At 44.6% G+C, this 14,978-nt stretch overlaps 1 protein-coding gene across 1 annotated transcript in view; it reads right to left on the reverse strand.

The window, feature by feature from the left end:
- Nucleotides 1–14,978, reverse strand: part of LOC140408231 (uncharacterized) — a 62,139-nt gene that overhangs the window by 18,717 nt on the left and 28,444 nt on the right. The window contains exons 4-8 of the mRNA XM_072495163.1: nt 13,265–13,362; nt 11,684–11,801; nt 5,043–5,162; nt 2,955–3,116; nt 897–1,129 (exon numbers count right to left, since the gene is read on the reverse strand). Of these exons, the coding sequence (XP_072351264.1) occupies nt 897–1,129; nt 2,955–3,116; nt 5,043–5,162; nt 11,684–11,801; nt 13,265–13,362 (731 nt within the window). The remainder of the gene's footprint in view (nt 1–896; nt 1,130–2,954; nt 3,117–5,042; nt 5,163–11,683; nt 11,802–13,264; nt 13,363–14,978) is intronic.

The raw sequence follows: 14,978 nt of genomic DNA on the forward strand, positions 1-14,978 counted from the left end.
CTTATTGTACCTGCGCCAGTGTTACCTACTCAACTTCCATTTTCCTGTATCCTCATATATTCTTCCGCTTCAACCAATTACCTTCTTAGTGACGTTATAGACTGCATCAGTAGCCATTTGTGCTAAAATATTCCTTTTTCTAAATAGCCTTTGCGTGAAATCTTTTGGGATATTCCTAAATATTGCTGAAGAAAGACACTTTTTTCATCAAAGCTTTTCATCTTGCACTCATCAGGACAGTTCGCAAGAATGCCAATGTCAGGGGAAACAACAAATTCATACTGTGTGAGAAGAGATTGCTGATTGGTTGGCAAGTGAACTTCGATTGGTAGAGGCATTGCCATGGGGAATGCATGAGTTGATGGTGACTGTTAGTTAATTGCCAAGCATCGTTTGAAATTTAAACTAGGCAGCTTGAATCTGACTGGCCAAGGCATTGCCCTGAGGAATGAACCAGTGAATGGTTGTCACTTATTATGTTTAGCTGAATCAGGCACAATAGCCATTCGCTGGTTAATTCCTCAGGACAGTGCCTTGACCAGAGTCAAGCTGCCTGGTTTAAATTTCAAACAGTGCTTGGTCATTAACTGTCAGTCACCATCAACTGATGCACTCTCCATGGCAATGCATCTTCCATGGCAATGCCTCTACCAATCAGATTTTACTTGCTAACCAATCAGCACTCTCTTCTCATATAGTATAAAGTTATTGTTTCCCCTGAAATTGACACTCTTGTGAACTGTCATGATGAGGGCAAGATGAAAACCTTTGACAACCCCCCCCCCCTAATTTTTCAGGACTACTTCCACGTTCTGGACTATCAAACGACTAACTGCTGGAGTCTATGCCTCCTTGTTGCCCCCCTCCCGCTCAGAAATCAATGAAAGCAAAATTACCTGTCATCAGGATTCATTTGTAACAAAGAACCATCGTTTTTGCGACATTTCAGTCTTTTCAATGTTTTGAGCAAAAGTTCTTTCTGATTGAATATCTGCTGCCTTTCACATTCTAGGGTCTTCATTCGAGAGGTTAAAATTGTCTTTTCACTCTGCAGATTCAGGATTTGCTGTTCCGAAGCCTGCAAGCTTTGTTTCAGTCTGGTGATTTCCAACAAAAGGCTTTCATTTATCTGCCATGGAAAGAAATGCATGTTTGCGTCTGCTTTTTGGAAATGACATTAAATTAGCGGCAACTCCTTCTGATCACTGTTGGTGTGTAATGGAATTACCATGAAGAGATATGGTTTAGATAATGCTAAAATAAGGTAAGGTAAGCTAAAGTCACCATAGTCCCAGATGACCATAAGCTGCTTTCCCCTTTACGGGGAGAGCTGACTGCTGGTGATTTAACCTGAGGATCACCACACTTGAGGTGAGGGTCAAGGCTGAGAAGGTGGGGCCTTCATGAATAACCTAAAATACCAATTTGCTTTCCATCGGATGAGAGGTTTGAAATTTGACCGAACTTCAGTGTCACCACTGTATTGGACTTTGTTGCATTTCTCTCCAATTTAATGGATTCGAACATAAGAACGAGGAGCAGGAATAGGCCATCTGGCCCTTCGAGCCTGCGCTGACTTTCAGTGAGATCATGGCTGATTTTTTGTGGACTCAGATCCACTTTCCCGCCTGAGTACCATAACCCTTTATTCCTTTATTCTTCAAAAAACTAGCTATCTTTATCTTGAAAACATTCAATGAAGGAGCCTCAACTGCTTCACTGGGCAGGTAATTCCATAGATTCACAACCCTTTGGGTGAAGAAGTTCCTCCTAAACTCAGTCCTAAATCTACTTCCTCTTATTTTGAGGCTATGCCCCTTAAATCTGCTTTCACCCGCCAGTGGAATAACCTCCCCGCATCTATCCTATCTATTCCCTTCATAATTTTATATGTTTCTATAAGATCCTTCTAAATTCTAACGAGTACAGTCTTGGTCTACTCAACCTCTCCTTGTAATCCAACCCCCTCTACTCTGGGATTAACCTAGTGAGTCTCCTCTGCACACCCTCCAGCGCTAGTACGTCATTTCTCAGGTAAGGAGACCAAAACTGAACACAATACACCAGGTGTGGCCTTACTAAACACATTATACAATTGCAGTATAATCTCCCTAGTCTTAAGCTCCATCCCTCTAGCAATGAAGGACAAAACTCCATTTGCCTTCTTAATCACCTGTTGCACCTGTAAACCAACTTTCTGCGCTCAGGCATTAGAACACCCAGGTCCCTCTGCACAGCAGCATGTTTTAATATTTTATCATTTAAATAATAATCCCTTTTGCTGTTATTCCTACCAAAATGGATAACCTCACATTTATCAACATTGTATTCCATCTGCCAGACCCTAGCCCATTCACTTAAACTATCCAAATCCCTCTGCAGACTTCCAGTATCCTCTTCACCTTTTGCTTTACCACTCAATTTAGTGTCGGATTAGTAGGGAATAAGTCAATAGGGAATCAATTGGATAACCTACTCATTAAAACCTTCTCACTGGAGAGATGATGGCACAGTGATAATATCACTGGACTAGTAATCCAGAGGCCCAGAGTACTGCTATGGGAACATTGGGCCTGTTTAGCACAGGGCTAAATCGCTGGCTTTGAAAGCAGACCAAGGTAGGCCAGCAGCACGGTTCAATTCCCGTACCAGCCTCTTCGAACAGGCGCCGGAATGTGGTGACTAGGGGCTTTTCACAGTAACTTCATTTGAAGCCTACTTGTGGCAATAAGTGATTTTAATTTCATTTTCATATCCCACCATAGCAGCTGGTGAAATTTGAATTCAATAAAGTCTGGTGGGGGGGGGGGGCCTGGAAAATTCAGGCCTTTGTCTCTTCGGATCAGTCTGTTGCTTGGGCCATGGATGGGGCATGGGGAGTGTGGAGCTAGACTGGTTTTAACCGTATTCCCTGTGTTGAAATGCTAACGCAGATGACCTCTATATATTCTTACATTTCTATTGGCAGTGAGCTGCGATTCGGACTCGAGACATTGCCTTTTCAGTCCATAGGTCTCACACTTGGTTTGGAATAGTTCAGAATGGAGGTCTGATATCTGAGTCTCTACAGATGCTTTTCCTGCTTCATCACCGACAAGGCAAGATGCCATCTCTTCCTGCAATAATCAAAATAAAAGTGAGTTATAATGATGGATTGTTTTAAGTTCTGCTGAAGTCTTGTAAATTCTTCAGTTCTTCTTGGCCGAGTAAGCTGATAGTATTTGTCATGTCATGCACATTCACTACTGCCAAGCCTTATAAGAAAACAAGAATTTCACAAAAATACACAAAATATAACGAACGGTTAGGAGAAATTAATTACAAAATGTAATCTTCCCCTATTAAAACTCTATTGCATGCAAAGCTTTCCTCAGACCAAACCCGAGGAGTAAGTGGAACATATAAAATAATTCCATCTGAGCAGATGGGAAACTTAGCTGTTCCATATTTAAATCTACAATTTTAAAATATCATGGGCAGGATTCTCCATTCTCCGACACCAAACTCATGTTCGGCGTTCGGCCGGAGAATCCACGTTGGCGCCAAAATCGGGGGGGGGGGGGGGGCGGGGGCGATTCCGCTTTTGTGATGCTCCACCCCCTCAAAAACGGAGTACGCCGCACGCCGTGGGACGGCCTCAGGATGTTCCTGAGGCCCTGTCCCCGATGCTTCACCCCAATGGGCTGAGTTCCCGGCGGCATCGCTCGCCTCCTGCCTTTATTGTGGCCCTGCCCTAATTGTGGCCCTGCCCTAATTGTGGTCCTGTCCTAAATGTGGCCATGTCCTAACTGTGGCCAGTTCCTTACTGTGGACCTGTCCTAACTAATGGCCTGTCCTAACTGTGGGCCTGTCCTAACTGTGGGCCTGTCCTATCTGTGGGCCTGTCCTATCTGTGGCCCTGCCCTAACTGTGGGCCTATCCTAACGGTGGGCCTGTCCTAACTGTGGGCCTGTCCTAACTGTGGGCCTGTCCTATCTGTGGGCCTGTCCTATCTGTGGGCCTGTCCTATCTGTGGGCCTGTCCTAACGGTGGGCCTGTCCTAACTGAGGCCCTGCCCTAACTGTGGCCCTGTCCTAACTGTGGCCCTGACCTAACTGTGGCCTGTCCTAACTGTGGCCTGTCCTAACTGTGGCCCTGCTGTAACTATGGCCCTGCCCTAACTGTGGCCCTGTCTTAACTGTGGCCCTGCCCTAACTGTGGCCCTGCCCTAACTGTGGCCCTGCCCTAACTGTGGCCCTGCCCTAACTGTGGGCCTGTCCTAACTGTGGGCCTGTCCTAACTGTGGGCCTGTCCTAACTGTGGCCCTGCTGTAACTATGGTCCTGCCATAACTGTGCCCCTACCGCCACAGCACGGGCAGCACAGTAGCACAAGTGGCTAGCACTGTGGCTTCACAGCGCCAGGGTCCCATGTTCGATACCCCGCTGGGTCACTGTCTGTGCGGAGTCTGCATGCTCTCCCCATGTCTGCGTGGGTTTCCTCCGGGTGCTCCGGTTTCCTGCCACAATCCAAAGACATGCAGGTTAGGTAGATTGGCCATGATAAATTGCCCTTAGTGACCAAAAAGGTTAGGAGGGGTTACTGGATTACGGGGATAGGATGGAAGTGAGGGCTTAAGTGGGTCGGTGCAGATTTGATGGGCTGAATGGCCTCCTTCTGCAATGTATGTTCTATGTTCTATGTACCCTAACTGTGGCTCTGCCCTAACTGTGGCCCTGTCCTAACTGTGGCCCTGTCCTAACTGTGGTAATGCTGTAACTATGGGACTGTATTAAATGTGGCTGTGCTGTATCTGTGGCCCTGTTGTGGCCTTCAGGAATGAGAAACATCATACACAACGGAAGCTATGAAGATATCAGGGGCACTCCTGCACATATCCAGAGAAGTTGTCTTTTCTCTTAGAATAAAAATAGCCCGAAAGCACACGTACACCTTGGGGCTTATCTCTCTATCTAACCTGTTTGCCAGTGAGTTTGTTTGAAGATTATACTCCATTGTACTGAACAAAGGGTTCAATGAACAAGATTGTGCTTTAATACTTACATTGATGACATCGTCCAGGTCTCCTCCGCCACCGTCTTCCTCAAGATCCCAGCCTATCTCTTGACAGGGCTCCACTGAGCCATTTAGGGTGCGCAAAGAGTTTTGCAGCCGTTCTTCAGCCTAACATTCATGAAAAATATGTTACGACTGAAGGAAAATAGCGACTCTCGATTTCCTAGAGTGTAGAATTATGAGTTCTTGTTCCCAGTGCTGACAGACGTCTCCACATGCAGCACAGGTTGGGAATTCAAACACCAGGGGCGGGATTCTCCGAACCCGCGCCGGGTCGGAAAATTGCCGGGGTGGTGGCGTGAATCCCGCCCCCGCCGGCCGCCGAATTCTCCGGCACCGGAGATTCGGCGGGGGCGGGAATCGCGCCGCGCCGGCCACGGGCAACATAATCCACAGCCTGACAGGCCACATGCACGCAATTGAGCTCAGTGGAAACTTGGATTATGGGAGGGGCCAAAAATGTTGAGGAAACTGTGGGAACGTGGTTCAGTGGTGCACAAGTGACACAGAGAGCTTAAACCCATCAAACATTCACACACCATCCCAAAACTAATAACGTGCAGAACATGTGAGGGAACTTCACTCTCCAGACTGCCCCAAGTCTAGGAGCACATGCATTTCTTGAGTATCGCACAGATAAAGAGACAGTAATTTTCAGAAGAAGTAAAGTTGATAATTAACATGACATGAGGGAAAAAAGTAAGAAGCTTTATCATAGATCTGTCTGAAATATGTGCATTCTTTGTATTATCCACGAAATGCTGCTGCCGTTGTAGGGGCAATCTCTTGTTCCTAATTGGATAATCTAGACAACATATTATAGTCCTAAAGCCTGTTTGCATTCCAGGTGAGCAGGGTTTGCCTCAATTACTAACACCTCCCAGTCGCCCATCCCCTGAACTATCTTTCCACAGATTATAATTATCTGATCCACTTTGTTCAACATTAATACATCAAGTTCAAACTTGTTGCGATAACTGTTTGTCGAACAACACAACAGAGCATTCCATGGCCAACCGCATGTTGAGTTTTTCCTTTTGAAACAAACACTAATTGCATATCCACGAGATAAAGACATGCCACATCCTTGCATTGCAGAGTCCTTTTGTAGTCTTTCAGACGACATTGGGAATTTTGATGCAATCGTTCCAAACTGATTGGAGTGAGCGCAGTTCGTCAAGTACTTCACAAGGATTATTTATTTTAGTTACCGCACTGAAAACACAAATAATTGCCAAATGATTAAACTGCAAATGTTAGAAGTGTATGACACACAAATCAGCAGTGCCTCAGAGGGCAGGATTTACAAGTCCAGGCTTGCTATGTTTATATAGATCCTGTGTGATAAAGACCATTATATTACGGTGTTCTTCTCTGAACAAGATGGAGGTCATCTTCTCCCCTAACCACCCCCCCCCCCCCACACCCCTCCCATCCCCCTAAACCTCTCCCCTCCCCCATCCCCAACCTCTCTCCCCAGCAGTAACTATTGTCATAATATACACACAAGTATATGATGGTGCAGAGACAGACACTGACTGACACACTGAAAGACCAATCAACAGCAGCTAATCACCAGACAGGACACGGCCACTATATAGTCAGAGGGCACTAGTTTTCCCGCTCATTCGGGATGCAGCCTCTGAGACAGCCAGAGCCCGTGATCAGTAACACGAACATCTACCATGTGCTAGCAGTATATAGTCTGGTCAGGTTAAACTCAGGGCTCCAGTCAACCTCACATAGTGTCAACCCACAGTGCAAGTATGTTTAACAGCTCATAGCTAAATAAAATAGAGTTGTACTTCTACAAGTGTTGGTAGCCTGTCTCTCTCACTGCTCTGGTAAACGCAGTCCTCGCAGACACAGCATACCCAACACATCAACTATAACATTGGCAGAAAGAGGAAATGCTGGAAAACTCAACAGGTCTGGCAGCATCTGTGGGAGAAAAATCAGAGCGAATGTTTTGAGTCCGTTTGACACTTCTTCAGAGCTTCCACAGACACTGCCAGACCTGCGGAGGTTTCCCAGCATTTTCTGTCCTCGATTCAATTCCAGAATTTTGCTTTTATATTAATTATATGATTGGCTTTTGCCAAGCAGACAATGTCCATAGTGTGTGCAAGTCATTTATTTGCAAAGCCAAACATGGGTTGAAAATGGTGTTAAGCTAAGAGGGGAGCAAACGTAGCCACTAAGTAACGTGTTACTGGCTGAATCTAATTAATTCAGCTATTGGGGAAATTCCAAGTCGTTTGCAATATACTGCTCAGGGGTTATAAATAACACCCTGAGTAGATCTGAATCTGTGTCCATGAATAAAGCCAGTATGCAATTCAAGTAAAAATAAATCGTGCTAGGTAGCCAGATAACACTATTGTGATGCATGTGGAAGAATTTTGCGTTGAACTTGATTTAATGGGCACTGCTACATGTGGATCAAACACACTCCATGACACAGCGCATATTACTGAATTCACATTATTAGACATGGATAAAATTACACACTGCGTATATAAATACACACGCACACATGCGTACACACACACACACACAAAGTTCAGGAGGTCTTGTGACGTAGCGGATATTGTCCCCTACCTCTGCTCCGGATTCGAGACCCACCCCAGAACATGATTGCCAAAGAGGTTGGGTATTAACCCAAAATTCCTTTCAATGGCTGATGGTAAGAGCTGGAGAGACTTCTGGTCAGCCACGCTTGATGTAGAGTGGCACCCCTCAAGCTATAAGCCCCTGGTGATAGATTAGCGATCTGTCCTGGGAATTATTGGCCATGAAAATGGACAAAGTTCTGTCTTAGATAGATAGATAGAATTTACAGTGCAGAAGGAGGCCATTCAGCCCATCGAGACTGCACCGGCCCTTGGAAAGAGTACCCTACCTAAGCTCCACACCTCCATCCCATCTCCCTTTATCCCCGTAACCCAGTAACCCCACCTAACCTTTTTGGACACCAAGGACAATTTAGAATAGTCAATCCACCTAACCTGCACATCTTTGGACTGTGGGATGAAACCGGAGCACCCGGAGAAAACCCACGCAGACACGGGGAGAACCTGCAGACTCCACACAGACAGTGTCCCAAGCCAGGAATCGAACCTGGGACCCTGGAGCTGTGAAGCAACTGTGCTAACCACTAGGTTATCATGCTACCCATACCGTCTTACTGCACCACTAGGTGTGGGAAGAGAATTTGATCGGAATACAGAGGAAGTTATCCTTGCGATTAATCCATTAATATCCATAGAACACAGATGACAAGATGGTGCGACATGTGAATGAACATTTCAGAAACGGTCAAGGGTCACAATGAGGGCCTTGGGGACGTCAAATCTGCAAATTGGAACTGATAGGCCAGCAATAGAGGAGGGAGAAACACAAAGAGTGTGAAAATTAAACTCTGTAACTTGTCTCAACAACTGGAAAAATATGCAAGGAAATTAAGTGCCGATTTTTCCATTTCATTATTTTTGGCACAAACAGAGCTCTGATTGAAAATTTTTGGTTGTGGGATTGGGATGTGGAATTTAGTGATGTGCAATCCCAGCAGTTGGCAAGCACCCAAGCAGAAAATCCTATCCAAAGTGTTAATACAGTATTTATTTAAAAAAATAATAGGGCTGCATATTAAAATAAATCTACCTCTTTTACAATCTCAGGAAATAAGTGACCCATAATAATTCTGTGCATAGCTTGTGCAGTGATACCTTAACAGTTGCCCACACATTGGGCTGCTGGGGACATTCCATAAAAACTAGATCCTAACCCTGTGTCTCCTTAGAAAGGTATTTACATGGCTCAGTGAAACCCTCAATGGCATCCAAGAAAAAACTACTTGTAGCATTATAGAAATGTACAGCATGTGAAGAGTTAATGTCATGTTACAATTAGCCACTAGATGGAGCTTGGGGCAGTACTATAAAAGGCACTGACTCTTAGGCTTCTGGGAGTGAGTGGAGTAGAGTAGAGGAGACTGGAGTGAAGTGCATAGTAGAGCTAGAGAAGATAGAATATGGTTAGTTAGAGTCTAGAGATAGTGTCAGTGAGTGTATTTAATATAATCCGTTTGTTTACCATAGGAATAAGTGTTGAATGTTAATTTAAGTAGTGTAAATAAATTTAACATTGTTGATGAACATCACTTCAAATGTTTTTGTGAACACTACGCTTTCCAGCCTGAAGTCAACCTCACAAAGATCACCACACAACTCTTTTTGTTTTAGAATGTCAAGTACCTCAACTAAGAGTGTCCAATCCAAGTGCATATCATTATTTCGTCAGTCCCGGTCAGGGTGAACGAGCAGTCACACAGTGGCATGGATATCCCTGGTAACCTCTTTAAAGGTCCTGATTTTGGTAGTGCTGCGTGGGGGGAGAAGTGGACAAAGAACCAGCATCGGCCTTGTACCCATGTATCCTGGAGCCTGCAATGGAGTTCTTCCTGCAGCAGCGATCCACTGTCACTTGATATCAAATGTTCCATCGGTGTAGGTGATTCTAGCTTGCAAGTGGATTCTTTGCCCCCTGTTTTGATCATGGCCTTGTTGAGGAATGCAGCAGACCTACAAGGCCATCAACCCTTCAATGGATCCAAGAACTTGATGAAATTTGCAACATAGAACATACAGTGCAGAAGGAGGCCATTCAGCCCATCGAGTCAGCATCGACCCACTTAAGCCCTCACTCCCACCCGATCCACGTAACCCAATAACCCCTCCTAAACTTTTTTTTTGCCACTATGGGCAATTTAGCATGGCCAATCGACCTAACCTGCATGTCTTTGGACTGTGGAAGGAAACCAGGGCACCCGGAGGAAACCCACGTAGACACGGGGAGAACATGCAGACTCTGCACAGACAGTGACCCAGCGGGGAATCAAGCCTGGGACCCTGGCGCTGTGAAGCCACAGTGCTATCCACTTGTGCTACCGTGCTGCCCATCATGTGAGCTCATGAGCTCAAAATGGCAACTGACTGCAGCAGGCACGAAAATGTTTTAAGTAAACGTGTTTCACAATACCCATTAAACACCTGCCTCTATGACTAAAGAAAAGGCAGCAATATAACCAAGCCAAACCCTTCATGATGGGTTTTCTGAATATGACTTTGCTGGACTCGAAACATTAGCTCCCTTCTCTCTCCACAGATGCTGTGAGATCTGTTGAGATTGCCCAGCATTTTCTGTTTTTCTTTCAGATTCCAGCATCTGTAGTAATTTGCTTTTATTTCATTTGTTGTTTTTCTGGAAAGATAGGCATTCTTTCCTGTACGGGGGCGCTATTGATGGTAGCACAGTGGTTAGCACTGTTGCTTCACAGCGCCAGGGTGTCAGGTCGATTCCCGGCTTGGGTCACTGTCTGTGCGGAGTCTGCACGTTCTCCCTGTGTCTGCGTGAGTTTCCTCCGGGTGCTCCGGTTTCCTCCCACAAGTCCCAAAAGATGTGCTGTTAGGTAATTTGGACATTCTGAATTCTCCCTCTGTGTACCCAACAGGCGCTGGAATGTGGCGACTAGGGGCTTTTCACAGTAACTTCATTGCAATGTTAACGTAAGCCTACTTGTGACAATAAAGATTATAAAAATTAATAATTAATTATTATTGGGAAGTTACAACAGAAATTTTGCCCAATCGTGTATCCATCTTGCCAATGTCCATTTACACCCAAATTTCCATCATCATACATTTGCAATTGTACCATTTTACTCCTTTAACAAAGCGTTGTTAGTTTGCTCTACAGGTATGAAAATGCTTCACAATATATTTTTAATGCATGCCTCTGTGAATGAAGAATTGGCCTGATGGAACACCGTGAGATGTGCCTGCGAGACAAATTATTAGAAAGCCGATTTGGAGAGAATAGTTGAAATTTCAAATTTTAAAATTGCAGCAAAGTACTTCATGTGGCGTGTAATAGCATCAGAAAATTTATTTTATAAGAATGCCCGTTAAACTCGAGAATGGTTTCTAAATTCATGAGGGTAAATTAAAAAAATGCTAGGCGCTTGTTTCAATGTCTGGCCATTGGGAGTATGAATCACCGAATCAGTTCTGCAATGTAAAGGAATCCAACTAGAATCTGTCCTTCATTGAATGAGACTCACCCTCTGAGAGCTCTGAGCTCCCTCTGTTGTAGTGTCAGTCATTGCTCAGTGGGTGGCACTCTCGCCTCTGAGCCAGAAGGTTGTGGATCCGTGTCCGGTCCAGAGACTCAAAATCATAAACAAGGCCAACACTCCTCTGGGTATTGAAGGAGTCGTCGTCACTTTTTAGGTGAGCTATTAAACTGAGGCCCTGTCTGTCCTCTCAGGTGAAAATTAAAGGTGGCATTGCTTTGACGAAGAGCAGGGAAGAGCAGGGGAATTATCTTTGGTGCCCCGGCCATCCCTCTGCAAATATCTAATCCGGTTACCATCACACTGTGCAAATTGGCTGCTGTTTCTGCTACACTACATTGGTTACAAAGATATTTCATTAGCTCCAAGAACGTTAAGACATCCTGAGATTGTGAAAGGGGCTACAGAAATGCAAGCCTATCTTTCACTTCTTAAGCCTTGTAGTGGAATGAAATATTTTAATAGTTTATTCAAGTAGTTTAAAAACAGACGCCACCTGATTGCTTTCATCCCCCAGGTAACAGGGCGCTGTAGACAAAGGTTCTCTTCTCTTCAGAGCCATTTGTTCCAGTCTATGATTTGCATTTTCAATTTCCACTTCTAAGCACCAGATCCTGTCAATAATTAACATGTCAATTATTAATGCGTTACTCAATAACATTAGATAACATTTCTCAGTTTCAGTCGCAGAATTGAAGATGTAAGTCGCGAAGGGGTTATTGTTCAAGCACACACTCTTGGTGAGGAGTCAGGTGTGTTGGGGAGTTCAATGGAAATTCGGGTGCCCGTTGCCCTGGATTTTCTGACCAGATACCTGATGCACGTGTCTGTATTTAGCACAGACAATTTTCAGCTGGAAAGAGTCCCCTGTTCTCTGTGTGTCTGTGGCGGGGAGGGGGCTACATCACCTGATAAATACTATTTTAAGAGAAAGGTAAATGGGAAAAGAAGCAAAAGAAAACAAAACTCTGCGATGTGGGACTGACACGAGTGGGTAAACACCTCAGTACTCCAACTATTACTAGCTAACTTTGAATTTAAAATGAAATGGAGGCTGCCAGAATCTGGTTAAATTCCATTCCGGTGAAATCAATGAGTTAGGAATCAGGTGAATCCGAACAGGCCAGTGATTCCACTGCACTATTATAAATCGCCATGTGGGGGAAGATGAAAATTTACCCCCACCTCTCCTTTGACACAGTTGCTTGGAAATGCTCCCTGAAAAATGATTCAGGAAATGCTCCCATCTTCTCTCTCCCTCTCACCATTTAGCATCCATATTGTCCAAGGGTTGCTAATCAGGGCTCATGTCATGATATCACTGTGAGGGAAGGTAAGGAGGCAGGCCCCGAGTACTGGACAAGGCGATTGAACCCACATTGTTGACATTATTCAACACCCCCCCCCCCCCGCCCCCATCTAGGGAACTGAGCTAACCGACCCTCACTCCCACTTTGCTGGTACCAATTTCCACATTGATGACCCCCACTGAATCACATGGAAATTACAAGACGGAAACAGGCCACTTGGTCCAACCAGTCTGTGTTGGTATTTCCCCTCAAACCGAATACCATATGAACACTCAGTTTACCAGATACCTTTCTTTCCCTCTTTCCTTCCAACCTATTCCAGTCCTGATTTTAATTTGGAATGGCAGCTGTGTGGGCATAGGCTGGCCAGACGGTGGTGCAGTGGGTTAGCACTGCGGCCTCACGGCGCCGAGGTCCCAGGTTCGATGCCGGCTCTGGGTCACTGTCCGTGTGGAGTTTGCACATTCTCCCCATGTTTGCGTGGGTTTCGCAACCACAACCCAAAAGATTGCAGGCTAGGTGGATTGGCCACGCTAAATTGCCCCTTCATTGGAAAAACATTAATTGGGTACTCTAAATTAAACAAAAAATTCAGCCATGACATTCAGGCCCAGGAAGGAACATATGGCGGAACTATGGCAGCTTCTGAATGTGCAGGATTTATTAAATGTTTATTTTAAGACTGCACCTTGATTCCTTCTTCAACCATAAGAAAAAACTCCCAAAAAGGAGCTACAGTGCTGAGGCACAATTTTAAGCTGGCTTACCTATCCTGAAATTCTCTCTCTTTTTCAGCCTCATCCATTTTGATTCCCTGTAGGGTCACCTCCTCCTTGTGAAGCAGATTCATCTTAGTTTCCAGTAGCTGGTGATAAATGAGAGGAATATTCAACATTCTGTACAGAATCCCTCACCCATACCATTTCATCACATTTATTAAGCAGGATTTTCTTTAAGTCAATTGATATTTTTACCCTGCCACAAATACAAATTAAAGATAATACAGAATAACGTGAACATCAATAGCTACATGGTAAAACATCAATGCCTCTAACCAACCCCCAAAAGCAGTGTATATGCCAATATTGGAGAAGACGTTAATTGAGCCTGTAGGATGTCTTTTGGCCCTCCTTAGAATTCATCCAGACATATTATTGATCATTCTAAAGTAAGTCTTTTTTTTTTAATTTAGAGTACCCAATTCATTTTTTCCAATTAAGGGGCAATTTTAGCATGGCCAATCCACCTAGCCTGCACATCTTTGGGTTGTGGGAACGAAACCCACGCAAACACGGGGAGAATGTGCAAACTCCACACGGACAGTGACCCAGAGCCAGGATTGAACCTGGGACCACGGCGCCGTGAGACTGCAGTGCTACCACCGCGCCACCGTGCTGCCCTATTCTAAAGTAATTCTAACTAAAAACATCACCTGGAGCTTATCTGCTCAAATAAGGACATGCAGACAGCTGAGAGGTAGATCATAAGAACATAAGAAATGAGGGCAGAAGTAGTCTATTTGGCTCCTGGCAACAACTCCACCATTCATTAAGATCACGGCTGATTGTGGTCTCAAATCCACTTTTCTGCCTGATCCCCCGGTGACCCTTGACTTCCTTGTTTACCAGAAATCTGCCAACTCAGCGTTGAATACATGCAAGGCCCGGCCTCCACTGATGGCTGGCGTACACGATTTCAAAGATTAACAACCCTCTCAGAGAATAAATTCTTTCTCAACTCCCTTTTAAACGTAACACCCATTATTCCACAATCGTGCCCCCTAGTTCGAGATGCACTGAGGGGAAACATCCTCTTGTAAGATTCTGACAGGGGACATTCCAAGTTTTAATAATATCTCTGACCCTTCTGAACTCAATTGGATATAGGCCAAACCTACTCAATCTTTCCTCATAAGGCGACCCCTTCATCCCAAAAATCAACCTACTGAATCTCCTGTGAACTGTCTCCAAAACTGTGCATGGTACTCGAGGGCAACCTGTGAAGTTGGAACAAGACTTCCCTAATGTTATACTCTATCCCCTTTGCAATAAAGCTGGAAGTATGAGCAATCTCAGGGGCTATCTTCAAACTAATTATGCAATAGCATGAGACACTTAATTGTGTAATGCTCCTTTACCCCCTATTTTATAGGATGCGTGAGCCACTTTAAAATAAGTGGACAAAATTGTGTAATAAAATGGAACAAAGAGAAATGTCTCATGAAAATTCTGTCCTCCAACATTGCTCACAGTCTTTCCTGTGCTGCTGTCTTGACATTGAGAAATCGGAGAATAATTTCCTTCACTCCGGAAAACTGTGTTCTCTGCACGCTCAAGTTTCTTAACAGCACTCCTACCTGGCAAGACTTCATGTTGGAAAATGGACTGGGAACAGTTGTGATACAGAAAGAAACAAACGTTCTGTCCAAGGTGGGTATGACTGGCAGAATAACATTATCCAAAAGCAAAACCAGGGAAAACA

This window comes from Scyliorhinus torazame, chromosome 3 (genome assembly GCF_047496885.1).
Source record: "Scyliorhinus torazame isolate Kashiwa2021f chromosome 3, sScyTor2.1, whole genome shotgun sequence".
In the NCBI taxonomy this organism is placed as follows: Eukaryota; Metazoa; Chordata; class Chondrichthyes; order Carcharhiniformes; family Scyliorhinidae; genus Scyliorhinus; species Scyliorhinus torazame.